The 26,669-nt window shown below is 47.1% G+C and overlaps 4 protein-coding genes across 5 annotated transcripts; 3 read left to right on the top strand and 1 right to left on the bottom strand.

Annotated features, from left to right (window-relative positions):
- Positions 1–975: 975 nt before the first annotated feature.
- On the top strand, positions 976–12,471 carry LOC120684681 (CRM-domain containing factor CFM3, chloroplastic/mitochondrial-like). Its single transcript, XM_039966563.1, has 9 exons — positions 976–1,747; positions 2,713–3,154; positions 3,246–3,376; positions 3,944–4,291; positions 4,734–4,890; positions 5,454–5,746; positions 11,193–11,252; positions 11,406–11,498; positions 11,589–12,471. The coding sequence occupies exons 1-9, from the start codon at positions 983–985 to the stop codon at positions 11,844–11,846; spliced, it is 2,547 nt and encodes an 848-aa protein (XP_039822497.1). The 5' UTR covers positions 976–982; the 3' UTR covers positions 11,847–12,471.
- Positions 7,225–8,984, top strand: LOC120684683. The gene is made up of 2 exons (XM_039966567.1): positions 7,225–7,794; positions 8,604–8,984. Exons 1-2 carry the CDS (start codon positions 7,258–7,260, stop codon positions 8,970–8,972), a joined length of 906 nt encoding a protein of 301 aa, XP_039822501.1. The 5' UTR covers positions 7,225–7,257; the 3' UTR covers positions 8,973–8,984.
- Positions 12,472–13,795: 1,324 nt separating the features above from the next.
- On the top strand, positions 13,796–17,397 carry LOC120685740 (probable galacturonosyltransferase 4). Of its 2 annotated transcripts, XR_005679717.1 has the most exons (8): positions 13,796–14,040; positions 14,204–14,256; positions 14,379–14,423; positions 15,107–15,342; positions 15,444–15,801; positions 16,175–16,420; positions 16,527–16,693; positions 16,822–17,385. XR_005679717.1 is itself a non-coding variant. In XM_039967822.1 (7 exons), the coding sequence occupies exons 1-7, from the start codon at positions 13,896–13,898 to the stop codon at positions 17,095–17,097; spliced, it is 1,632 nt and encodes a 543-aa protein (XP_039823756.1). In that variant the 5' UTR covers positions 13,802–13,895; the 3' UTR covers positions 17,098–17,397. The 2 variants fall into 2 exon arrangements, 1 of the variants encoding a protein (XP_039823756.1); XM_039967822.1 differs by having other exon boundaries at positions 13,802–14,040; positions 16,175–16,693; positions 16,822–17,397.
- A 4,133-nt stretch (positions 17,398–21,530) lies between these two features.
- On the bottom strand, positions 21,531–25,663 carry LOC120685082 (wall-associated receptor kinase-like 6). Its single transcript, XM_039966922.1, has 5 exons — positions 25,016–25,663; positions 24,727–24,836; positions 24,457–24,635; positions 22,961–23,119; positions 21,531–22,690 (listed from the first exon to the last, which is right to left on the bottom strand). Exons 1-5 carry the CDS (start codon positions 25,661–25,663, stop codon positions 21,531–21,533), a joined length of 2,256 nt encoding a protein of 751 aa, XP_039822856.1.
- Between the last annotated feature and the right edge of the window lie 1,006 nt (positions 25,664–26,669).

Here is a 26,669-nt window from a genome sequence, read left to right as displayed (position 1 = left end):
TTTATTTGAGCATTATTTTCTAGCCCAAATAGCTCTAACCTTTGAATCCAAACACGACCATAGTTCCGTTTAGGTACACCTCCATCAAAATTAAGTGCCTACCAATTAGCTGGTGAATCCAAAACACTCCATCTTACAATTTGAATCACACGATCCCGGTGGTCCGTTTATAAAGCCCATGGGCGGTTTGCGAATGCTGCTGAAACTGAAACCGAATCTCGCGCCACCATGCTGCACACTCCCTCCGTTCAAGAACGTAACATGAATTCCGTTTCGTTAAGGCAACGGTTTAGCTGACGATCACAGTATTGATATGTCTTTTCTTTATGGAAATATAGGGTGTGTTTATTTGGTGAAAAAATTTGGGTTTTGGTACTGTAGCACATTTCGTTGTACTTGACAAATAATTTCTAATTATAGACTAATTAGGCTTAAAAGATTCAGCTCGTGCTAATCAGTTAGATTGTGTAATTAGTTATTTTTTCAATTGTATTTAATGCTCCATGCATGTGTCCGAAAATTTAATTTGACGGGTACTGTATAAAATTTTTTGGGAACTAAACAGGTCCACAGAGTCTTAGTCATAAGCTATGGAGTACTTTTGAGTACGAAGGTAATAACACTAATGTAATGTCTGGAACTTAAACACCAATAAAGAAATTGGAAGTTGAACACTTACTCTAATGAAATAAGAACACTTACTCTAATGAAATAAACACACGATGCTATAAAAAATTCATAAAATTTTGAAAATTTGTAGCCAATTTTCGTATCTTTACAGGAATAACGCTTGACGGCTTTACGAGCGGCTGGCGAAAATGGTTTTGTGAGAGAAAATCGAAGTAATCCGGTGCCATCAAAAATAAGCAGCTCAGCTTCAATCTGAGCCGTCAGTCCCCGATTGGACGGCGGAAGCATTCATCACTCGGACCAAAATATCCCCAATCCCCTAAACCCCGTGTCTTCAACCACCCCGTCATCCATGGCCGCTGCGGCCATGGCGTCCTCCCCGGCGGCCTCTCACCTCCGCCACCCCCCGCGCCTCCGCCTCCTCCTCCTCTCCTCCTGCCCCCTCTCCACCTCCGCCTCCTCCTCCTCCTCCTCCGCCTACCCGTGGCTCTCCGCCTGGTCCCGCCCCGGCCGGCGCGGCCGCCTCCGCGCGCCGGCCTCCGCGCTCGATCTCCGCCCGGAGCCCTCGCCCTCCTCCGACTCCGACGACGAGGACGCCGTCGGCACCAGCCGCTCCTCGGGCCGCTCCACCATGGCCCTCATCCTCCGCCGCCTCCAGCGCGCCGGCTTCTCCCCGGAGGCGGGGGCCCCGGCGCCCCCGCCGGCGCACCCGCCGCGGGGGTCCGTCGAGGACGTGTTCCGCGCCGACGACGGCGTGCTCCCCAACGCGCGCGGTGGGTTCGACTCCGACGCCGCCTACGCCGGGGAGGAGGAGGAGGAGCGGGCGCTCGGGGAAGCGCGGTTCCCGTGGGAGCGCCCGATGCCGCCGCCCGAGGCCGCGCCGCGCGCCGCGCGGTCGCCCACGTGGATGGCGGAGCTGACGCTCCCCGCGGCCGAGCTCAGGCGCCTGCGGCACGCGGCCATGAGGATCAAGTCGAGGACCAAGGTCGGCGGCGCCGGGGTCACGCGCGAGGTCGTGGAGAAGATCAGGGAGAAATGGAGGACCGAAGAGGTGGTCAGGGTCAAGGTCTCCGGCACGCCCGCGCTCAACATGCGCCTCTTCCACGAGATACTCGAGGTGTGTGCCACAAATTCTCCTGAAATTGTGCTTGCGTAGCTCCCATTCGTCATGTGTATTGTATAAAGTATAAACTACTTGAAGCAACTCGACCTGCAAAATGCGGCTTACTGGAAGTATGCTGGACCTTGTTAAAATTAACTTGCACCGATGCCTAGGCAGTGCATAATTACTGTGATTTTAGCATTTTCTATGAGAATACAAAAGATGATTGCACACGTTTGCACATTAATATGGAGAAGAACAATGTTAACTCGTCTTGACACAAATCCAGAACTCATCGGTAGTCTTACAGTTTACAATCAATGCTAAGGAGTATGGAGTGAATTAGAATCGCCAGCCGACTCTACCAATCTACATTGTTCAAACTCCTCTATGCCATCTGTTACCTTCATCACTCGAAGATCCAAGCTGTTCTGCACTGAAAATGTATACATTTTGGGTGTTCGCTGTAGTTACCACATTATGTCAATATCATAAAGCTTTTGGTTACTCTTGGTGCGAGGCAGGGTAATGATGGATTGCATCTTTGTAGTGCTTGAAAGTTTCTAATGATTATAGTTTCACCTATTGTGGTTCTTTATCATTGTCGATTTGAGTTAAAAACAGCATTCAACATCCTATTGCTATTGTTTAGTCGAGTTGAGAAAAGTTGCTAGAAAATTTGCATTAAAAATGCTGATCATATCATGGGATATTTAGATAAACTAGTGTGGTATATTTGTAGCACAAACTGATGGGTTTGGTTTAAAATTAGATCTTTTAATAAAAACCACCATACTTTTTGAATCTCTGTTGCCTCTTTTTATTACAAACTGAATTGTTCCCAGAGAAAGAAAGAATAAGGTGAATATAGAGGCCAGTTGACTGATTCTCTACTCAAGTTCATTGAAATATCTTGAAGTAGTTGTAATCTGACATCATTTGCCCCCTTATTTCTTTGTGTATTGTTGGTCGGTGATTAGAGAAAAACAGGAGGCTTGGTAATATGGAGGTCAGGGACTTCAGTTTCTCTATACAGGGGAATAGACTATGATGATGGTATGAAGCCCTCAGTTAAAGGGTCTCCAAGTTCTTCCTTACGACCTGCTGAGAAAGTGGACAGCGCACAAAATAGCAATGGAGCTTTTATTTGTAATACTGGGAAAGAGGAAATAGTTGAACAAGCGCCAGAAATCAAGTATGAAGATGAAATTGACAAGCTATTGGATGAACTTGGCCCAAGGTACAGTGACTGGCCTGGATCTGATCCATTACCAGTGGATGCAGATTTGCTTCCTGCAACTATTCCAGGTTACAAGCCGCCTTTTAGAGTTCTTCCATATGGTGTTCGGCCATCTCTTAGCCGAAGGGACATGACCAATTTACGCCGTCTTGCCCGGGGACTACCCCCTCACTTTGCTCTTGGTAAATCCTATGTTGCTTTAGTAAACTTTGAGCTTTTATTGATCAATTATGCTATCTTGTTTTTGATTTTCCACTTATTGATGGATGTTAGGGCGAAGCAGACAACTCCAAGGCTTAGCCAATGCTATGGTCAAGCTGTGGGAGAAAAGTTCAATTGCTAAAATTGCTTTGAAGAGAGGGGTACAACTTACCACCAGTGAGAGGATGGCTGAAGATATCAAAGTAAGTATAGAAAGTGTTTCTTATTAGATTTTTTTCTCGAATATGCAGGAGAGCTGCGTATATTATATTAATAATAGAGAAGAGAGTCATACAGAGACCCAACACACACCCAACACACACGCGCACACCCACTGAAACTTGTTAGAAATTTTTGTAGCATATGTACAGCTTAGAGCCTAGTTACTAGTTAGAAATGTTCATTGATCATTAGAAATAGTGCATTATGGATCCATAAGTGCAACAGAAGTGCTTCTAGTTTATTTTATTTTATTGTCATACTTGTCCATTCACGCACCTTGAAGTTTTTAGTCTTTGCTAAATGAATGGCATGTGTTGTGTATGAAATCATTTGGGCTCTAGCTCAATAAAAGTTTGGCTGTTTTTTGCAAGAAACAAACAATATCTTCTACGAAGCCCTAAATTTACATTTTGGATCCTGGTTATAGAGAACAATCTTTTATCCTGCTATTGCTGCATTTCTTTTCACCTTTCCGTTTCTCCAGGTTTTAAGGTAGGTCTTCTAGTGAACTAATGATTCATAGTTAATATTCTTTTGGTCCACCTTAGAAATTAACAGGTGGCGTAATGCTGTCAAGGAACAACGAATATATAGTTTTCTACAGAGGGAAGGATTTCTTGTCCTCAGAACTTGCAGAGGTGCTTATAGAAAGAGAAAGATTAGCAAAGTCCCTACAAGATGAAGAGCAAGCACGATTAAAGGCAGTTTCTTCATTTTCTTCGAGCATTGATGCATATGTACAACCTACTTTAGCTGGTACTCTAGAAGAGACTCTTGAGGCTAACTCCAAATATGGAAATAAACTGGATGAGGATCATGCAGACAAGATGGCAAGAACAGTTGCAGCTGCAAGACATGCTGACCTTGTGCGAAAGCTAGAGTGGAAGCTTGCACTTGTAAGTGACCAAGTTTGAATAATCTAAGCTCACTTTGTTTGAACCCATCTTATCTGAGCTATGTTTTTGTAAACAAAGTAGTCTTTTTAATCTTTCCATCAATATTTCTAAATTAAACTATCAGAATATGGAGTATGGATTACAATCTAATTTAGAAGCGGAATTTACCATATTATGGTCCTAATAAAGTTTTATTTTTCTGTCATATATAACTTGAGAACTTGTAGGGAAGTTGACCTGGCTCATATTTTTTTCTTCAGAGTGTTGATGCACAATTGTTTGTGAAGAAATCTGATGCACAATTTACATTGCAAGTAATTTAGTGTGCTGACATTGCAACTAAGTTTTTGTGTTAAAATGCTTGCATGTTTCATATAAAATGCAGTTGGTGGTGCATGATATGCAATGTGAATTGATCTGATTACACTTCATTTATGTACAGGCACAAAAAAAGATGGAGAAAGCTGAAAGGGTTCTAGGAAAAGTCGAGACAGCCCTCAATCCAACTGAAGGTTCCAAGCCGCCTGAAACAATAACAGATGAAGAGAGGTTCATGTTTCGGAAACTTGGTCTAAGGATGAAGGCATTTCTGCTCCTTGGTATTTCCTTCTCTCTTATATTTTGTTTGTTTGTTGGACTTTTGCACACTTATTTAGGAAAAGAGCAACAGGCACAAGATGACCATATGCCATATTGCATTTTTGTCAGCTTGCCTGCCTCTTCAACAGTCCATTTTTTTTAATCTTAGTAGCCAAATAACTAATTGATTCTCGTACATGTAGCACATACTAAATGTGGTAGGGGTAATTTAGGAAGATGAAGCTATGTCTATTCTCTATTATTGTATAACTCTTGTAGCATCAAATAAAACATTCACTTCTATATCCCTAAAATATCAAATAGAAAGTTACGGAGGGATGCCAACATTTAAAGGGTCATTGTATTTCCTTTGCATTCTTTAATGATAGAAAAACTATTTGGATCATACTACTCATTCCTTGCAATCCCTTTCTTTTTTTGTGGAAGGATCAGCGAGGCTTCTTTTTTTTTTTGAATCTGAGCAGTTATTTACTCCCATGAGATATAGTCTCCATAATTGGCCCCTGTGTCACTTTTTCCTTTGGCTCCAGTTTCTAAAGATTGTTCTTCTCACCGCTTTCAGGCAGAAGAGGAGTATTTGATGGCACGATTGAAAACATGCACTTGCACTGGAAGTACAGGGAACTAGTGAAGATTCTAGTGAAATCAAAATCTTTTAAAGAAGTCAAGCAGACAGCATTGTCCCTTGAAGCTGAAAGTGGTGGTATTTTAGTTTCTGTGGACAAAGTCTCCAAAGGCTATGCCATTGTTGTGTTCCGCGGGAAGAACTACAAACGCCCTTCGACGCTCAGACCGAGGAATCTCTTGTCCAAGCGGAAGGCTCTAGCTAGATCCATTGAGCTTCAGAGACACCAGGTACTACTTATATCTTATTGTGTTGGGTTCCTCAAGTTCAGTCTAGTTAGGTGTTTGAAAATAAAGGAGCAGTTGTTAGATAATTACCCATACTCTAGCTTGTCTAGGTTCTATGCTGGTAGGGGCTCTTGCTCCTGCTCAGTCAAGGCTGCCTCTTCAATGTTGGGCGGCAAACACTATTGTAATAGTAGCAGCTGCAGTCGGCAGCATGGTAGCAGTAGTGACTAGTAGTAGCAGCAGTAGCTAGTAGTGGTAGAGGATGCATAACACTATAGCGCCTTACCTTGTAAATGCTTACCTTGACCGGTGTGTCTATAAAGAGGAGAGCAGCTGCAGCTCACAGATTAAGCAACTCCACTTCGTGTGCTCTTTCTGAGTCCTTCCTCTCATCTTCTTCCTCCACCTGCAAGCAAGAGGGTGTTGTGTGTGTGAGGGAGTGCCAACAAGTGGTATCAGAGCTTGAGTGTTCGAGCTTGGTGGCCATGACTTCCCTAGATCGTGAGCATGGGCGCGGGCGTTCTCAGGAGCGTGGCCGTGGGCGCCAGATGACGTACGTTGTGAAGAAGACGGTGCGGGACGTTGGCGGCTCGCAGTACCCCATGCTCACTCGCACGAACTACGCCGAGTGGGTGGTGCTGATGAAGGTGATGCTCAAGGCGAGGCGCCTGTGGGCGGCGGTGACCGTGGGCACCGCTAACGAAGAAGCCGACCAGTCAGCCATGGAGGCCATCCTCAAGTCCGTGCCGGCAGAGTACGTCGTCCCGCTCGGCGCCAAGGACTCCGCCAAGGAGGCGTGGGAAAGCCTGGAGACAATGCGGGTGGGCGGCGACCGCGTGCGCAAGGCGAAGGCGCAGCAGCTCAAACGGGAGTACGAGGCGATCGCGTTCCGCGATGGAGAGGCCATCGAGGACTTCGCGCTGCGGCTCACCTCACTAGTACCTAAGGGTCGTGCCGCCCCGGTTCACATAGATTGCGCTCTCAATCGAGACACTGCTCGACATGAGCACGATCTCGATCGAGAATGTCACCGGGCGGCTCAAGGCGGTCGAGGACCGTGCGGAGGCCCCCGCCCGCACGACTGCTGGCGGCCAGCTACTGCTCACGGAGGAGCAGTGGGCAGCGCGCCTGCGCGAGAGGAAGCAGGGGGATGGCTCCTCTGTTTCGCGCAGCGGCGGCAGAGGCGGCGCGGCAAGCCACGGCGGATGGCGGAGGGCGCCGGCAAGGACGGCGGAGATCGTGCTACCGACAAGGATCGTTACCGCAATTGCGACAAGATCGGGCACTGGGCCCGCGACTGCAAGGAGCTGCGGCGCCAGGAGCGGGCGCACCTCGCCCAGGATGACAAGGAAGAGCCTGTGCTGCTCATGGCGCAGGTCTGCGCCATCAACACCGAGGCAGAGGACCGCGGCGGGCGCGTCGAGCTCGACGAGCCGCGCGCGCGGGTCAACCTCGGGCGAGTAGAGGAGGAGACAGAGGAGCTATAGTACCTCGACAGCGGCGCGAGCAACCACATGACCGGGAACCTCGCGGCCTTCTCCGAGCTCGACACCGGAGTCGTCGGCACCGTGATGTTCGGGGACAACTCCGGCGTCGACATCCAGGGGCGCGGCACGGTCGTGTTCCAGTGCAAGAATGGCGAGCACAAGGCGCTGACGGATGTGTACTACATCCCCAAGCTCCGAAGCAACATCGTCAGTATTGACCAGCTCGACGAGCGAGACTGCCAGGTGCTAATCGGCGGCGGCGTGCTCCGGATCAGGGACCGCGAGCAGAAGCTGCTCGCCAAGGTCGAGCGCGGCAGGAATCGCCTCTACACCTTGGCGCTGCGCATTGCGCGCCCGGTGTGCTTGGCGGCAAGGTGCGACGATGCGGCATGGCGCTGGCACGCGCGCTTCGGCCATTTGAGCTTCGATGCTCTGGCCAGGATGGCGCGGCAAGGCATGGTGCGAGGGCTGCCACTGATCGAGCGTGCCGGCGAGCTGTGCGACAGCTGCCTTGCCGGGAAGCAGAGGAGGCTGCCGTTCCCCAAGAAGGCGAGCTACCGCGCTGGCGACACCCTCGAGCTCGTCCACGGCGACCTCTGCGCGCCAATCACGCCGGCAACGCACGGTGGACGGCGCTATTTCCTGCTCCTGGTGGACGACTGCAGCCGCTACATGTGGCTGCACCTACTGTCGAGCAAGGACGAGGCGCCAGCGGTGATCAAGGAGTTCCAGGCGCAGGTGGAGACGGAGACGGGGAAGAAGCTACGCGTGCTGCGGACGGATCGCGGCGGCGAGTTCACCTCGGTCGAGTTCAGCCTCTACTGCGCGGGATAGGGCGTTGAACGCCACCTCACGGCGCCGTACTCGCCGTAGCAGGACGGCGTCGTCGAGAGGAGGAACCAGACGGTGGTCGGCATGGCCAGGAGCATGTTGAAGGCCAAGAAGATGCCGGCGGCGTTCTGGGGCGAGGCGGTGAGCACGGCGGTTTTCATCCTGAACCGCGCGCCCACCAAGAGCTTGGAGGGCACGACGCCATTCGAGGCCTGGCACGGGAGGAAGCCGGACGTGTCCTTCCTCAGGACATTCGGCTGCGTCGGGCACGTAAAGAAGACGAAGCCCAACCTCACCAAGCTGGAAGACAGAAGCACTCCCATGGTGTTCCTAGGGTACGAGCGCGGGAGTAAGGCTTACCGGCTCTACGACCCGGCCAGCAGCAAGGTGGTCGTGTCCTGCGACGTCGTCTTCGACGAGGCGGCGTGCTGGGGCTGGGAGTCCGGCGATGGGGAAGCGACACCAGGCGGCCTGAGCAGCTCTTTCACCGTCGAGTACATGGTGTACTCCGGTGCGGGGGAGCTGGCTCACGACGAAGGGGAAGCAACACCCTCGAGCGAGTCGCAGGGGACACCCTCGAGTGCGACACAGGGGGCACCCTCGAGCGAGTCGCAGGGGACACCCTCGAGTGCGACACAGGGGGCACCCTCGAGCGAGTCGCAGGGGGCACCCTCGAGCGAGGCGCAGGGGATACCCTCGAGCGAGGCGTAGGGGGCACCCTCGAGAGCGGCACAGGTGACACCCTCGAGCGAGGCGCAGGTGACACCCTCGAGAGCGGGGCAGGGGACTCCGATCTCCGCCGCAACGAGCACCGTTTCGTCGATTCGCTTCGTCACGCCTCCGCCGAGCGCCTCCCTGAACATCGACGCCGATTACTCCGGCGAGCCACTCCGATTCCGTCTGGTGGATGACATCGTTGGCATGGGGAGTCCGCCGGGGCAGGCGGCCCATGTGCTGGACGACCTCGAGCCGCATCTGGGCAGCGCAGAGGAGCCACCAAACTTTGCCGCAGCAGAACAGGAGGCACGCTGGCGGGCGGCGATGCTGGAGGAGATGGCGGCGGTGGAGGAGAACCGCACGTGGGAGCTGGTGGATCCGCCGGCCGGTTACCGGCCAATTGGGCTCAAGTGGGTGTTCAAGGTGAAGCGGAACGAGCGCGGCGAGGTGGTGCGGCACAAGGCGCGACTCGTCGCCAAGGGATTCGTGCAGCGCGAGGGCATCGACTTCGAGGAAGTCTTTGCGCCGGTGGCGCACATGGAGTCCGTGCACTTACTGTTGGCGCTGGCGGCGGTAAGGTGCTGGAAGGTCCATCACCTGGACGTGAAATCGGCATTCCTCAACGGAGAGCTCGCCGAGGAGGTGTACGTGCAGCAGCCGCCGGGATTTGTCATCGCCGGCGAGGAGCACAGGGTACTCCGCCTGCGCAAGGCCCTGTATGGGCTGCGTCAGGCACCGCGCGCGTGGAACATCAAGCTCGACACCAGCCTCGTGTCGCTCGGCTTCACCAAGTGCGCCACCGAGCACGCCCTCTACACACGGCGGTCGAAGGGAGGCCTGGTGATCGTCGGCGTGTATGTCGACAACATCATCGTCACCGGAGCTGAGCAGCGGGACATCGACGCGTTCAAGGGGAAGATGAAGTCGATGTTCCGCATGTCAGACCTCGGTCTGCTCACCTACTACCTCGGCATTGAGGTGGAACAGACCGGGAATGCCATCTCGCTCCGCCAGAGCGCCTACGCGAGGAAGCTGCTGGAGCGGAGCGGATTGGGCGAGTGCAGGGCGTGCCAGACGCCCATGGAGGAGAAGGTGAAGCTGTCAAAGGACAACACTGTCTCCTTGGTGGACGCCACGAGCTACCGGAGCATCGTCGGCGCACTGCGTTACCTCACGCGCAAATGGCCGGACATTGGGTTCGTCGTGGGGTATGTGAGCCGGTTCATGGCGGAGCCACGGGAGGATCACCTCACTGCGGTCAAGCATCTGCTCCGCTATGTGGCAGGGACGCGCGACTACGGGCTCGTCTACCCAAGGAGGAGCAGAGGAGAGCTGGAACTGATTGGGTTCAGCGACTGCGACATGGCGGGCGACGTTGATGGACGAAGTAGCATGACTGGTGTGCTCTTCTTCCTTGGAGCGTGCCCGATCTCCTGGCAATCGCTGAAACAGAAGGTCGTTGCGCTGAGCACTTGCGAGGCAGAGTACATTGCGGCGGCGACGGCATGCTGCCAGGGAGTTTGGCTAGGGCGGCTGTTGGCAGAGCTCACTGGAGAAGAAGCTCGGGCACCCGTCCTGATGGTGGACAACCAATCCGCCATCGCCTTAACAAAGAACCCCGTCCACCACGACCGGAGGAAGCACATCGACACCAAGTATCACTTCATTTGTGATTGCGTCGAGCTCGAGTATGTCGAGACAACTCGACAGCTCGGGGACATCGTCACCAAGCCACTTGGGCGCGTTCGACTTATAGAGTTGAGGACCAAGATTGGAGTTGAGGAGATCAAGCAAGAGCATTGCAATTAGGAGAAGAATTGTTAGATAATTATCCATGCTCTAGCTTGTCTAGGTTCTACGCTGGTAGGGGCTCTTGCTCCTGCTCAATCAAGGCTGCATCTTCAATGTTGGGCGGCAAACACTATTGTGAATAGTAGCAGCTGCAGTTGGCAGCATGGTAGCAATAGTGACTAGTAGTAGCAGCAGTAGCTAGCTAGTAGTGGTAGAGGCTGCATAACACTATAGCGTCTTACCTTGTAAATGCTCACCTTGACCTTGTAAATGCTCACCTTGACCGGTATGTCTATAAAGAGGAGAGCAGCTGTAGCTCACAGATTAAGCAGCTCCATTTCGTGTGCTCTTCCTGAGTCTTTCTTTCTCTCATCTTCTTCCTCCACCTGCAAGCAAGAGGGTGTTGTGTGTGTGAGGGAGTGCCAACAGCAGTTCAATCTACATTATATGTTTGAAAACAAGGGGAACAGGTTAGGTGTTCAAAAACAAGGGAACATATTCTGTCACAGTATTGTGTTCATATTCTGTTCGACTTATGTTATTCACTGGCATATTTTTTTCCTAATAGTAAACGCTCTCCATCCCTTTCCCTTCACTTCTTCCATTCCTTGAAACCCTGACAGGCCCTGAGTCATCACTTTGCAAAGTTGAACAAAAAGGTGGAGCAGCTGAAAGCGGAACTGGTATGTACAACTACCCAACCGATTTGGTCAGAGTGAACTATTTAGTATTCATTTATACACTGGATACATGGCCGGAATATTGAAATATTCCTTTATTTTAAAAATGTAGTGGATACATGATGCCATGGCATACTTTTGATTTCTTTTGTTCAGGTCCAAATGGAGGGCGTGAAGGAGCAAGGGGACGAGGAGTTGTACGCCAAGCTGGACTCCGCGTACTCGAGCGACGAGGAAGAAGACATGGAGGTGAGCACTGAGAATGCTGAACATCATTACGGCCATACACGCGTAGTTGGAATTTCGTAAACCTTCTTCACAACTTTTGCTGCTGCGCAGGATGAGGACGACGAGGCCTACCTCAAGCGCTTTGACGACGAGGTGGCCGGCGCCACCGCCACCGCCGAGGGCAGGACCTCGCTCGCCGACGGCAACGATCCCGTGTACGACGAGGCCGATTACCCTGACTCCGATGATGAAGCTGATGATTATTATGGTACAAGATCTGGGGGCGACCAGAGAGCCACCAGCGACAAGAGAAAGGCCGGCCGATGCACCTCTATTGGATCTCGACCTCCGCTTCTTGAATCCAAATGATTCATTCTTGCACAAGAACTGGGGGCGACTTCTTCCTAAAGTATGAACTGGAGATGCGGTTGCCGGGGGCGACCTCCACTATTGGCAAGCCACCGCACTTGCCCCTGCAGCTGTTGGTAGCAGGATGGATGGGCGGATGGGTGCCAAATCTTGGAGGAGCCGGATGGGATTTCAACGATTGAAATTGGGTGGGATTTGGACCTTGTGCTGCTTGCCGATGGGGAAAAATGGGGCCTGCGATTTTTAGGATGGAGGGTGCTGATGAGGATTCAGGTGCGCGCCAAAAAATGCAGGGCTTTCAGGGCGGGAGAGACTCGTGCGCGGGAGGAGTAGGCGCGCGCAGCGCCATGGCGGGACGGAGGCGGGACAGAGGTGCGGCCGTACGGGCGCAGTGGATCGAGACGATGAGGAAAACAGGGGGGAAGAAACGAAGAGAGCTGCCCAACACCGATGTTGGTGGTTTCTTTCGTCTTGGACGAGCCGCCGACCCGGTTTCCTGCATGCGACCCGGTGTCATGTGTTTTGCTTCTCTCTCTTTCATAAATTTCATGCCACATCAGATTTTTTGCTTACATGGCAGCTTATTAATTCTATAGACACCTCCAACTAATTGGAGGTTGGGACTGATCTAATGCACGCGTGGCACACCATCTATATGTTTCGCTACGTGTGGGTCCTCTCTACTCACTCGCAAGAGGCGCCGCCCTCCCAACACGGTTTTGCCGTCGCGCTTGAAAATGTCCACGAGCTTCAGTTTCGTTTCGAAACGGGATTTGAAATTTCACGAGTTCATAGTAAGTTGGTACATTTTGGAGTGTCCTATTTGTACGGAACGGTACAGGGTCTGCACGTAACCAAATCTTTGAAAAATTAAACCTGCGGGCCCTACTCGATGGAGGGAGGGAAATGCATGATTGCTCCAACAGGGAAACATATCCGGGAACATATCCTGATGCTGAATCTACAGTGGACCGTTAGTTTCAAAACTTATTGGAGCTCCCCAAAGCGTAATTCTTTCACTTTTCATTTTTTTCCTTGCCTAGATCCAGTTGGTGATTAAGTTTGTTCTAGAATTTTTTTTCCCAAACTAGGTATTTTTGCTTTAAATTTTTTGTTGTCCAAAAGTTATTTTTTGAAATCTTTTGTCTCCCAAGATTGATCTCAAGTTTTTGCTTCCAAATTTTTTCTTATAAATTTTACCGAAATTTTTTCTCCTAAATTTGTTATTAAATTTTGTTTTCTATTTTTTTCTCCTGAATTTTTGTTCAAGATTTTTTTTAAGTTTCACTGAAATTTGTTTCAAACTTTTATATAGCTTTCCTCTTTCTACATTTTTAGTCTTTGCGATTTAATCAAACTTTGTGTATATAAATATTTGTATGTAATTTTTATGCATATAGTTTCTTATCAAAACAGAAAGAGGAAAGGGATACGTGAAAAATAATATAGGGAGGAGAACACAGCACGCAATTGCGCTCCGATCGGGAATTTCGACGCGGGGATAAGATTCTCGTAATTTCAGGAAAGAGAATGATCTGACACCGTAGTATTGCCAAAAATAAAAAAAAATAACTTTATCAGAGATCGACCGGACGAAGGAAAAATTACGGATTTACGGGCGACCACAGACCAGAAATCCCAACATATCTCAGCACCTCCTCCTCTGATCCATCAAAAAAGCAAAAAAGAAAAAAAAAGAAAAAGAAAAGGAGATTTCCAGAAGCGCGTCCTGGCAACCGTCCCTCCCCGCGAAAGACGAGCACCTCCCGCACCCTGATCTCAACCCACACCTCCCCTTTCAAAAAAAAAAAACCCACACCTCACCCATCCAGCGGGCCCCGCTCCTTCCCCGACCCCACCGTCAGGGACACGCGTCTGCGGGCCCCACGCTCCCCGTCCCCACCACCCGCCTCCCCCCAAACTCTGAACTCTCAAGCCTTCTCCTACTCCGCCTGTGCGCTTCCACACTGGTGCCCCAGTAAGCCGTAGGCGGGGCGGGGCGGCGGCGCGCGGGCTCCGCCTCTCCCCGTGTGGCCGACGGCGGCGGCGATGAGGGCGGCCTCCGGCGGGAGGGAGCCGTCGTCGTCGTCCGCGGCGGTCGTCGCGCTGCGGGCGCTGCTGATCGCGACCGCCTGCGGCCTCGTCTTCGCGCTGCTCAACCTCCCCGACGGCCGCGCCGGCTCCGCGCCCCCCGGTGAGTCCGGCACCCGCCCGCCGCCCGCCGGCGCTGCTGGTGGCGGTACTAGCTACTAGTGGCCCCGTGCTTGTGGAGAGCAGCGCCTAATTTGGTTGGGGGAGCGCGGGTTTCGCGGCGCGTTCCGTTCGCTGATAGCGATGGGAATTTGCTTTGCGTGCAGGTGGGGAGCGCGGCGCGGGTGCGGGAGGCGGGGCCCGCCTGTCGGTGGAGCAGGTGGGAGGCCGTCCCGGACGACCCTTCTCTGACTCTGAATTCTTCTTTACTCCCATCTCAGTCCGTTCGGCCTTTTGGGGTTTGACTGAATTCGGTGCTTGTTTTTTTTTTGCCTTTCGCAGGGGCTGATCCGGGAGGCCAGGAGGCTCAACACTATCGCCGAAGAGGTAATTCTTGTGACAAATTCGGGAACGGGCTGTTCGAATTTCATCACTGGAAGTTGCCGTTCCTGGTGTCAATGAACAGCAGAGAAGTTCAGTGGTTGCTTTGCGATGGTTTTTTACTATATATACTAAATAAGAGTAGTGTCGTGGTGCCAAATTGGTGCGTACTGTAGCCTGAATATGGAGTGGGGCTGCTGTAGACAGGGGGGGTGGCTAGTTATTTACTGTACTGGGGAATAGTGATTCAAGTAGGATTATTTCCCATGTCTTTTTGTTGTTTATAGTATCCATGACTGATGCTTTCCCTATGAACATTGCACAGTTTTTTCTGCAGTTTCCATAGGCTTTTTTATAGAAAGAAATAGAAGCAAGTGGTTAATTTTTTCATCCCTGGAACTAGTATGCCTGGGTGCTGATTTAGAGTAGAGAAGTTTAGTAATTGCAGCCTGCTGAATCTATGCTAAAGAGTAGTATCGAGCTGCCAAATTGCTGTGTTATGCAGCCTTGATATAAAGTGGGACTACAGTAGGGGGTGTCTAGCCAATGCACATTTCGCAGTCTTGGGCCTCTGCAGAATGACATATGTTTTTCAATGTGCTTCTGATGTTATGTTTCTGGCGAGGTTTACAATCACCGATTCAACTAAATGCACTTAAAGATACTAATGCGGGTGAAGTTTTCTGCAGATAGATGGGCAAAGCGATGAAAGTGCTGCTGAAGAAGATGAAAGAATTTCAAAATCTCCCCCGGACACTAAAGAGAAGATATGGATGATGCAAGATCAGCTAATTATGGCCAAGGCGTACTTGCATTTCGCTTCTCCCCAAGGCAGTGCACATTTAGTTCGAGAGCTGAAATCGAGGATAAAAGAGATCGAGAGGGCAATAAGCCACTCAAGTGGAGGTTCCCATATACCTGGGAGGTAAGTTTATCCAACAATTATGTTCTGTTAAAACCATACAAGTACTTCATCAAAGAAAACAAGTTTGTCACTGAGATATAAACCACACACGCCTCATGCAGTGCATTGCAGAAAATGAAGGCCATGGAACAGACCCTTTCCAAGGCTCAGAGGACCTATCCACGTTGCTCTCAGATGACATCAAAGCTACGTGCAATGGCACACAACAGTGAAGAATTAGTAAGAGCACACCGAAGTGAATCTTCATTCCTTGAGCAGGTTGCTGTGAGGACATTACCCAAAGGCCATCACTGCCTAGCAATGCGACTTACCACAGAGTACTTTTCGTTAGATCCTAAGGAACGTCAATTCCCTAAAAGAGACAGCAGGCAGTTAGATGGCTATTATCATTATGCGATATTCTCAGACAATGTACTTGCAAGCGCTGTGGTTGTCAACTCTACAATTGCTCAATCAAAGGTACTATGACCTTAGATTCATCAAGCAATAATACCCGCATGCTTTTTCTATGAGCTATGTGCCTTACTGAATAATCTTTAATTGCAAATTTGTGTCCTAGTCTATTCACCCATTGTGAGCAATAATTGAATTTTAATTGGTTATTGTTGCTGCCGACAGATGTTTTACTTTCTGTATGCTTTCTGCATATATGAGGGACTCCTTTGATAGACACTTATTTTGATTATTTTGTTATTCATGTGTTATGATGAGAACTTATCTACAAGGAACATGGAACCAAGGCCTGCACTATAACTTCTTCAGTCTAACTTTGTTGAATGGGTTTTATTTCAGCCTAGAATTTTCTCTTGATTCATCCTATTTTTTATGGTAGGATCCTGGAAGGATAATGTTACATATTGTAACTGATGCATTGAATTGTCCTGCAATGATGATGTGGTTTCTGACAAACCCACCAACTCCAGCAGCAGTAGAAGTTGAAAGCCTGGATGATTTCAAATGGTTGCCTGGTGATTTCAGTTCTAGATTTAAGCTGAAGGGTGTTCGAGATCCAAGATACACTTCTGCACTTAACCACTTGCGTTTTTATTTGCCGGAAGTGTTTCCCTCTTTGAGCAAGGTTCTACTCTTGGACCATGATGTGGTAATCCAGACAGATTTGAGTGAATTATGGGGCATAGATATGAAGGGTAAAGTAATTGGTGCTGTTGAAACATGCTCTTCAGGTGAAGGTTACCATCGATTGGATAACCTTGTTGATTTTTCTAATCCAACTATCGTCAACAAATTTGATGCCAAGGCTTGTATCTTTGCTTTTGGAATGAACATATTTGACCTGAATGAATGGCGCAAGCAGGGTTTAACTGCAACTTATCATACATGGTTTCAAGTGGTAAGTGTTAACTCTTCTAAATTATTAAAGGGAACATCAGCTTTTATGCGAAGTATTTCTGCTCATTTATGATTTTTCTGTTTATTTCTCACTCAACACCCTGTTTCTCTTTAATTTCCAATTCTCAGGGCAAAAGGCAGAGGTTATGGAAGGCAGGAAGCCTGCCACTGGGCCAACTCGTCTTCTACAACCAAACACTGCCTCTCGACCGCCGATGGCATGTTCTCGGGCTTGGCCATGATTTTAGCATTGGAAGAGACGAGCTTGAGAATGCCTATGTCATCCACTACAGTGGGAAATTCAAACCCTGGCTGGAAATCTCCATCCCAAAGTACAGAGACAACTGGAATAGACACCTTAACTACGATAATGCATACTTGCAGCAGTGTAACATCCACGGATAGAGGTGATGGGGGTAGAGGATTCACGGAGTACAACATGGATACACAGTTTTGCTCTATAGTGCTTATTAGCAAGCTGATCTTATTCTTTTTTTCCCTTCTGTTTCTAGATGCGCTGTTCTGTATTTAGGTGTATTCTTTTAAAAAAAAATAGTAGCCCCAATCTGTGCAAAAGTGACAGAATCACAAAATCGAATAAAAGGGCTACAATTTCACAAATGATTATGTAAGTTATGGAGAAAGAACAATTAGTAGCTGGCATTTCTGATTATTCCCCTGTTTCCCTTGTTACCCCGGTTGAGTTGAGATAATGGTGCCCAAGATTGATTTTTTTTTTACTTTCACGGATATTATTGTATCCCTTGTTTTTAAAAGAAGATGTTACTACTGTTGTTTAGGAAAGCATGGCATGGTACTGTCGTTGTCACTGAACTAGAGTCATTTATGCATTACTGGGAGGAACGATTTTATGATTGTTTAAAATGTACCCTGACTTTGGTGGTATTTTTAACATGCGTTGGGGCCTATTTTTAACGTGCATTATTTTTTCGCCCTCTTTATCACAACGAAGGTGAACAAAGCTTGAGCTAAAGGTCACATCTGCACATGATCTATGAGCTGATGAATGACTTTTCTGGTTGACTACTGACCACTCTGTTCACTTGGCTTGTCAGCCAACTAGCCTGCAGTGTTCTTTTCTCACACCAAATCAGCACCAACCACTAGCCATACTTTTCTTTCATAACAAATTAGCACCAGCCACCACCCACCAGCCACAGCCAAGCGAACAGAGCGATACATTTCTGATGTGTCTTGTATTGTATGCGTCCATCTGATGGCACCTTCCTTTGTTATCTCTTTTCTTCATATTCTTGGGTGCTTTACTTTGACACATCAATGGTGACAACAGCAAGAGGCAAACATACCTATAACAAAAAGCAAGCATACATATCAATATCATGCTTCCAGATTTGCATCCATTCAAAGAAGAACAAGAAAAATCTATTTTGCTAGTGATCACCACACACAGACCGTAATACATGTTTACTAAAGTGCTGATCATGCACGTCACACTCATTTCAAAATTATTAAATCTAAAATCTAACTCGCGATCCTAGAAATGTTTATTTTTCTTCACAAAGTAATAACCATAAATGCAGCAAAAATTATGAGCCAGTTTTGCTAAGGAGGCCAAGTGCAATATTAGGGATGAAAATGGTACGGATATTTCCCGACCATTCGAATTCGATCCGGTTTGGAAGGGTTTTTATTCGTCCGTATCCAATTCTGGACATTCAATATCCGTAACCGATCCATATTCCGATACCAAAAGTTACATTTTGATGATGTCGATATTCATTACAATCTTATCCAGCAAAAACTAACACTATTCATACCCGATTCCGTATTCGAACAAAAATATAAAAATAAATATGATATCAATAATATCGGTCCGTATTCGATCTGTTTGTATCCCTATGCAAGATACTGAAAGTGTGAAATACCAGTCCACATTTCTAGGAGGTTTGATCATGAACCACATATGCTTTCTAAAACAGAGCCAAAAACACTTTAATTATGAAAAAGTTGCGAGAAGTTATGGTGCACAAACACAACTATGATTCTGGGTAAGGAAACAAATGTTCAAATCGAAAATTTGCTCATGTTGTTTTATAAAAAGTGAGCTATATGAGATTTTTTATTATTCAACTTTTCTTTCATGCTATAAAAAAGCATGTATCCACCATTGTTATATGCCCTATCCTCAAGGTTTGGTACATAAAGAAAACTTGATACAACGGTTATTTAAATTCTAAATATGAATCGCATGGTATCAAATGAAAACTTCAAACATCGAGATTCGCAGACATACTCAGTGCGTAATTCCACATATTGGAGGTGTGATAATTTCACTTAAATGGTAATCCAAAGTCAATTGAGGTTTGGAACCATCAGGGCAGTTCCAGTGGGATGATATCCATGAAATTAATTACAGTGCTACAACATAAGATTTTAAGGTTATGTGGCTGTATATTAAATGGAAGAGAGAATAACCAGAGGAATAAACTATGACTAGTTTCGACGAGAAAACGTATACACTAGACACTACTACCAAGTTTAGCATAAGAGAGCTAATGAGTGGAGAATGAACAAATAAGATTTGCGGAAGGAAGAGATGGATTCAGTGAATTTTAGTTAGTTGGGCTATTGACAGATATGATCAAGGAGGGAGCTAGAATTGGAGGTTTGGGGGAGCCAACACTACAAGAAACTATTTAATATGTGACGGATCGACATTTTCAAGAACGTCATGGGTTCGCTGTTATGGGTACCAAGCCCAATAAACCGTGATGTTTTATCAATTTGTCACAATCCGCCCCAGAATACTGTGACATTTAAACAAATTGGTCACGGACAACAAACTAAAAATCATCATGTTCCCTATGGGATACATAGAAGAAAATGGAAAAAATAAAAAAAACTTTTTTGCACAACTGCTAATGTAAAAATATTTTTGCTGAAATGTCGAAGACCAAAAAAATATATTTGGATGCTCAAAAAATAATTCCGGACGCCGAATGAAATCTGGTCGCTGAAATAATGTTGGAGACAAAAAAAAAGCTAAAAAGTTCTGCGTGGCCAAGATTTGAACTCAAGACCACATACACCAAGTGTATGCATGGGTTAACCAATGGTAACAACTACTATTCATATATTATGAGCTTGTGTATGTTGCTCCAAGGCAGCTACCCGCGCCCATGCCGCCAACAAAATAATCAAAAAATGGTGCAGAGGTGGGAGTCAAACCCTGCACTGCTGCAAATGAGGCTTAGGCTATGCGCACTGGGTACTGGAAAGGTTACTCTAGTACCGCTTTTAAAGAGAAACATCCTGTAGGGTACGGAGACAGAGAGCTCGAGCCAGGGAGGAGAGATTGCCGGAGAGGAGGGACAGCCGCCGTGCCAGAGAGCTAGTGAACTCATCTACCACCAGGCTACCTCCTCGTTTGTGTCAAGCTATTTTATTTAATTTTTATTATTTTAAATCGGCCATACTTCTACCAGCGCCCGACTAAAATGATCCAAAAAATGATGCAGCACAAAAGGATTCGAACCCTGCACATACCACCACCTATCAGGCCCGACGAGCGGTCCACATAGCTGCATCCCTACTCACCCGGTCTATGCACATCGCTCTTTCTAGGGGGTTGGCTGCCTATCCTAGATCTTCCCATTGGCTTAGAAATGGAGCACATCAACCACCAAGCTATGTCTTAGTGTGTGCATGTTTTATATTATTTAATCAATTTAACTACAAAGTTCACACACCATCACACTGGACCCACCGCCTAAGTGGACCGTCCGCTTCCATGGGTGGACCGAAAAGAACTGCAAGCGGACCATTCGTGACACATGGGCTGAAAAAATGACCCATTCTAGTGTCCAGTTCTAAAATGGACCCATTAACAATTGGGCAATATCAGCAGCCACGTTATTGTCCACATCATCGGTGCATGCCACATCATCAACCACATCATTGTCCATGTCATCATCCATGTCAGCATTCATGTCACGTGGCTATACAATCTATGATGATTTTTATGATGTTTATTTTCGTAAACACTGGGCCTGAGTTGGGCTACACGGGCTCAAAACCAATCCATGATGGTTAAGAAACATCACGAATTGCTTCAATCTGTGACGGTTTTCGTTAAACCGTTGATCCATTTAATCTATGATGCTCAATTCATGACGTTATCTGAAATTGTCACGAATACGTCACAGATAGTGCTTTATGACGTTTTTCCAGGGATCTCTGACAAATTTTATTCCGTCATAGATTAATAGTTTCTTGTAGTGCAAACAATACTCTATCCACTTATGATAGCTATATTTCATCTTGACACAATAACCAAGAAAAATAACCTTACTTATCATATAATAAATGCAACATAGATTTTTTTGTTGGTCCTTCAATGTTTTAATTGGTAAATTCTCATTACTAGTGCTATTTATTTGACATAGCCCATGCCAATTGCAAATATAGCTATCATTTTTGAACATTTGAGTTTTTGAATATAACTATCAAAAGTGGATGGAGGGACTAGAACATATATATTCTTCTTAATCTAAAACTTTTCAGTAGAAAAAAACAACCTTGAGGGGGGCCATGGCCCATGGCCCATTGGCCCCTGCCAGCGCTCCTATGATATGATGGATGTCTGGAGTGATGTTCATATCCTTTTCGAAAAAGAGTAATGTTCAAAATTGTAAAAAATTGCACAGACACAGGGCCACATACAAAATTGTAGCTGCATTTTTGTATCGACTATCTGTGTGAGTTCAAAACTCCAGACAATCAGTCGGCAAAGATCCAAGAGAAATTGGACATGCAGAAAGTACCAAGCTAGCTAGCTAGTAGCAGATTGAAAGTGACTATATAATGTCCAAGCTCGTAGCTTCCATATCTGTAACTCCAAAATATGGACTATTCACCCGAATAGAATCTTCATCATCATCTGTCTCTCCACTGGAATCAAAATCCTTTGCTGCATGGATTCCTTCAAGAGTCATCTCGACCTGTCTCATTGTCGGTCGGTCTGTACTTGTGAACTTCACGCATATTGCTGCTAATAAAGCAACATCAACAACTTCTCCATCTCCCTCTCGTGTGACTTGTGGATCTAATATATGAGCTATGTTGCCTTCTGTGAGTAGAGTAACAAAATGACTTACAAGACCATAACCTTGAGATGATCTATATGACACAGGCTTCTTTCGGGTAAGCAACTCTATAAGAACCACACCAAAGCTATAGACATCACTCTTCTCAGTGAGGTGTCCAGTGCTATAATACATAGGGTCCAAGTACCCATATGTTCCTTGGACAGTAGTATCCACTCCTGTTTGATCAATTGGAACATACCTTGAAGCTCCAAAATCTGACAATTTCACATTTAAATTCTCATCTAAAAGTATATTAGGAGACTTGATATCTCTATGGATTATTAGCATTGAAACGAGTGAGTGAAGATATGCGATAGCCTTGGCGATTTCAACTGCGATCCTCAATCTATCTTTCCACGATATTGACGTTGGTTCTTCAATATGAAGATGATTGGAAAGTGTACCATTGGAAATAAACTCATAAACAAGTAGAGGAACTTCTGTTTCAAGACAACATCCGAAAAGCTTCACAATATTCCTATGGTTTATCTGAGAAAGGATAGCAACCTCATTTATGAAATGGTCAATCTCTCTTTGTATCACTATCTTTGACTTTTTAATTGCCACAATGTGTTGACTTGTTAAAATGCCCTTGTAGACTGTGCCATGCCCTCCACTCCCAAGCTCACGAGATTTGTCAAAGTTGTTAGTGGCTTTTTCTAGCTCTTCCAAAGTAATAATCATTCTTTCAGCTATGTCCATCCTGTGAGCCACCAATTGTTGTAGCAGTTGCCCACGATTTTGTCTGAAGAATCTTTCTCTCTGCCTTTTTTTCTTTCGTGCTGTGAGCTTACGCGTTAGAACTGTGGTTCCAAGGAATAGGAGGAGGAGCAGCGCAAAACTTCCAACTCCTAGGCCAATGCTTAGACCTGGGAGAACATATAGTGACATAAAATTGATAATTTTTGAAACACCGATAAGCTGACAGAATCATATTATTAAGTCTTGCATGCATCTTGAATGATACAGCTAGAAACAGTTTGTGTAGCATAGGGCACCAGGATCATGAATATTCAGGGTTTTATTCAAATCCTGAATTATGAAAGTAGTACGTAGTTATAAAAAATTAAACTTACGAGAAATAATTAATGCACTTAACTTCTTTCTAGGAACTTACTAGACAAGCTTCATATATATACCTGGATGAGATGGACGATGCGATGCTTGCGGATAAATGCAGCCATTTGGAATGCTTGCATTGCCGCTGCTTCCTTGCGGACATTCACATACATAGCTTCCGGGTATATTCGTGCAATGGCCATAGCACATATTTGGAAGCGCAGCACACTCATCAATATCTAGCAACAAGAAAGTACAGAAAATGGATTTTCATTCATAAGCATGATGGTTACTACATAGTATTAGGCGTGCAGACACACACACACACACACAAGGTGTGTCTATTCTGCGCATATGCGCACAAACCATATATAAGCACCTGACTGCTTGTCAACCAAACTACAAACGAGTTCCAACTATGACTACCACTCAGCTACAACTAATTCTGTAACTCAGTTGCAACTCGTAAGCACTTCTATAAAATCTAACCCTCCCTGACTCTCCACGGCTGACACATCAGACAGCATGCATGCACAAAATCTTCTTTTGATTCAAATTTCAAAATGTATCTCTTAAACCGTAAGTCCGATTACCGAACCGTTTGAAGGTACTTGCTTAAAAAAATATGCTGGGCAAAATAAGATCCATGGAGGCCATCTTTAGACAAAGTTTTTTAAAAAATATAAAAAACATATAGTTTCAACACATGCAATGAGAATTGCAACAAATCACAACATCCGGTTATCACCAGTTTAATATGAGTTGAAATCACATATCCTACATGAATTACGGTTGCAATGTGGATGCTACTCAGCTGCAATTTAGTTTTGCACTATGTTGCTATCCAAATCATTACTATATAGTAGCTAGTTACTGTTAATGGGGCAACAATTGCAACTCATGGTACGGTAGACATCAATTGCAACTTTATTCAATATGCATCTGCAATGGCTAGTACTACTAGTCACTTAAATTGAACCAATTTGCATATACTCATTCACTGTTCAAACTATGCACACACCATATTTGCAACCTGAGAAATAAACCGGTCTCAATCTGATATGCATACCAGTTACTCGCAACCTCAAAAGCTACTAGTTACAACCAATATATATTCATTTATTACCAGCTGAAACACTATGGATAAATTATATTTATATATTCTGTTACAATAATAGATACATATTATAAATTATTGGATAAAATAATCACTAAGAGGTTTGATTATCTCAAGGGTAGTTTTTTTAGATTACACAATACAACTCAGACACTCATAACATTGTTAAATCTCAGAATATTCGCTTCCAAGGGGAGTCGAACCCAGAACCTCATGTGCTACCGAGGCTCTTGTAACCACTATAGGCTACATGCTCTTTCGCTATCTCAAGGTAGTTGCATTGCAACTCATATATTTGTTTTTCAATCATAGGTTGCAACTCTGTATCTTTTAGAGTTGTAACTGAACCGCTCCAAGTAGTGTCCCAACTAGAGGTGGCGCAAAAGTGAACTATAATGAGCATGAGTACAAAATAGCTACACACACATAGTATATTTTAGAGAGAGGGAGGGAGGGTACCTTGGCATCCGTCGGGAAGGTAAGGGTTTCCTTGGTAGCCGTCCCAGCATCGGCAGGTGTAACTGTCGTAGTATATACCGAAGGGGCGGCGCAGGCTGTAGTGGTTGGTGCATGTGCTGTGGCGGCTGTGGCATGTGGTGCTGCCCAGGTCCCTGGGGCACGTCGCGTCCCCGTCGCGGCTCTCGTTGAAGGGCACCACGCCGGACGTGACCGCCCCATTTCAGGACGGCCGGCATCGCCGCGTAGTCGTTGAACTCGCGGGGCCGGTACCAGCCTTCCTCAGCGACGAAGACGGAGTAGAGCTCGTACGTCTTGTCTGCAGGCTGGTGGATGGTTCTCAGCCGCCAGTCGTACGCGATCTGGCCGATGGGGATGGGCACCTGCCAGTAAAGGTGGTAAAAGATTTTAAAATTAGCTAGCTAGCTTAGATAATCTAAGCTAATGGTCCCTAAAGAAATGAACTCTGATCTTACATAATTTTGAGCTAGAAATTAAATATATAAAGATCAAATTGGATTTTGAAGAGACCGTTAAGATTATGATCCGTTACCACTCCTACCTGGCAGCAGACGATGCCGGTGCACCTGCGGCAGCGCGGGCTGCCGCTCATCTCCGGCACGTAGCACTCGTCGCCCGGGACCACCAGGTAACTGGTGGTGCAGGTCGAGACGCAGCTGTTGATCACCTGTTCGTCGTCCCCGCCGGCGACAAGCAGCTCCACGTAGAGGTGGCACCCGCTGAGGACGAGCTCGTTGTGCTGGTCCGACAGGATGTAGGGAGCGTCGTCCCGGAGACCCCACCCGGGCCCCCCCCAGGTGCCGTTGCTGCCATAGCTGTCCCCCCGCCGGCCCCCTGTCCACACGGACCCCGACATGTCCGTGTCCCCTTGCGGGCCGCGGACGCGCATGGTGGCGTTGGCGAGGGAGATGGCCACGACCTCGAGGGTGCCGTCGCCGAGGAGCAGCCGCGGGGGCGAGGAGCTGGTGTTGCAGGTGAGGCCGAACCCCTTGAGGTGGCACTCCTCGCGGCCGATGCCGAACGGGAACGGCACGCGCACATCCCCGCAGCTCGTGGGGCAGTTCGCCAGGCCGATCGGGCCCTGGTTTTCCGACGACCCGGAGGCAGCCGCTGCCAACGACGATGCTGCGGCGGCGACCAGTAGCCACCGTGTTGTAGCCATCAATCTGGATCGTCTGAACTCGCGCATGCCTGATGCCTGCCTCGACACTGCTACGAAACCCCTACATACGCCTATATGTTCCCGTGACCTAGTAGGAAGATGATAAAGGCCGGCCAGCAGCACATTGTTTGTATGCTAGAAGCTTCAGCTGCATCCCGGCGCCGGCCGGCTATTATTGAGTACATCTCACCTACCTGACGGAGGAATATATGCATGCTACCTGCAAACAATTCCGGGGTTCCGGCCGGCAAACTCCAAGCAAAACTCCAGGAATTGCAGCTCCATTCCAATATTTTCGTGCCAACCTGTGAACCTGCAGAAGCGGAAGGTCCGAGGCAACCTGTGAACTATGCCAGCATCAGCCTGAAACTTCCTTGCACCTACTCTTTTGGTGCTATGCACAGAATCCAACTCCTAGTTTGTACCATCGTGATAGTCATACATCGCACTAAGTCATCTCATGGTTTTAATAATTAATAATCCAGAGGATTGTAGCGATAGCCCCATTACAAGTCCCTTGGGCTAAATAGAACATCATTAAAACAGAAACGATAACTAAGCTTCAGGGTCTTTCTCCATCATCTTGTTGATGTTCCTTCATAGGTAAGACTTGAGCGAAGCACGGGCCTCAGTGGTACCATCCGTCATCCTTGTGGTTGAACTCCAGGTCGGATCCTGCATCTAGCCAAACTATCACAAAGGGATAGGTTCATTTCACCATCCATATGAAAGCTTTAAAGTGGACTATGCTAGTAATTCAGTAATTCAAGGATAAAGCTGAGGTTTCCTATGCACTAGCTGCGATAAGAGTATGGGTCTATTTTGATTATGGGCTTACGCTAGCCTAGTTAAGATTTAGAGCCAGGCCATTCCAAGCCTGTATTCAGTAGTACATTGGCCCATGTTTGGTTGCATGTACTAGTAGAGTCTGATTTCAATTTGATCGTGTTTGGTTTACTTCTACATCTAGATGTCATTACCTAATCTCTCCAAGCGTTGAGTGGTTAGATCATCACCTCCTCCTTTGTTCTCT

The sequence above is a fragment of the Panicum virgatum genome, chromosome 8N, assembly GCF_016808335.1.
Source record: "Panicum virgatum strain AP13 chromosome 8N, P.virgatum_v5, whole genome shotgun sequence".
Lineage (NCBI taxonomy): Eukaryota > Viridiplantae > Streptophyta > Magnoliopsida > Poales > Poaceae > Panicum > Panicum virgatum.
The sequence above is the reverse complement of the archived record's forward strand: the minus strand, read 5'-3'. Positions and strand labels throughout refer to the sequence as shown.

Bases quoted from the DNA above. Each gene is read 5' to 3' on its own strand.
- LOC120684681 (XM_039966563.1), top strand. From the start codon at position 983: ATGGCCGCTGCGGCCATGGCGTCCTCCCCGGCGGCCTCTCACCTCCGC. The intron at 4,292-4,733 runs GTAAGTGACCAA...ATTTATGTACAG, and splicing joins TAGAGTGGAAGCTTGCACTT to GCACAAAAAAAGATGGAGAA. The intron at 5,747-11,192 runs GTACTACTTATA...AAACCCTGACAG, and splicing joins TTGAGCTTCAGAGACACCAG to GCCCTGAGTCATCACTTTGC.
- LOC120684683 (XM_039966567.1), top strand. From the start codon at position 7,258: ATGACCGGGAACCTCGCGGCCTTCTCCGAGCTCGACACCGGAGTCGTC. The intron at 7,795-8,603 runs GGCGACACCCTC...CGACGAAGGGGA, and splicing joins AGAAGGCGAGCTACCGCGCT to AGCAACACCCTCGAGCGAGT.
- LOC120685082 (XM_039966922.1), bottom strand. From the start codon at position 25,663: ATGCGCGAGTTCAGACGATCCAGATTGATGGCTACAACACGGTGGCTA. The intron at 24,837-25,015 runs GTAGGAGTGGTA...CTTTACTGGCAG, and splicing joins CCGGCATCGTCTGCTGCCAG to GTGCCCATCCCCATCGGCCA. The intron at 22,691-22,960 runs GTATATATATGA...ATGTTCTCCCAG, and splicing joins GCATCGTCCATCTCATCCAG to GTCTAAGCATTGGCCTAGGA.
- LOC120685740 (XM_039967822.1), top strand. From the start codon at position 13,896: ATGAGGGCGGCCTCCGGCGGGAGGGAGCCGTCGTCGTCGTCCGCGGCG. The intron at 14,424-15,106 runs GTAATTCTTGTG...AGTTTTCTGCAG, and splicing joins TCAACACTATCGCCGAAGAG to ATAGATGGGCAAAGCGATGA. The intron at 16,694-16,821 runs GTAAGTGTTAAC...TCCAATTCTCAG, and splicing joins ATCATACATGGTTTCAAGTG to GGCAAAAGGCAGAGGTTATG.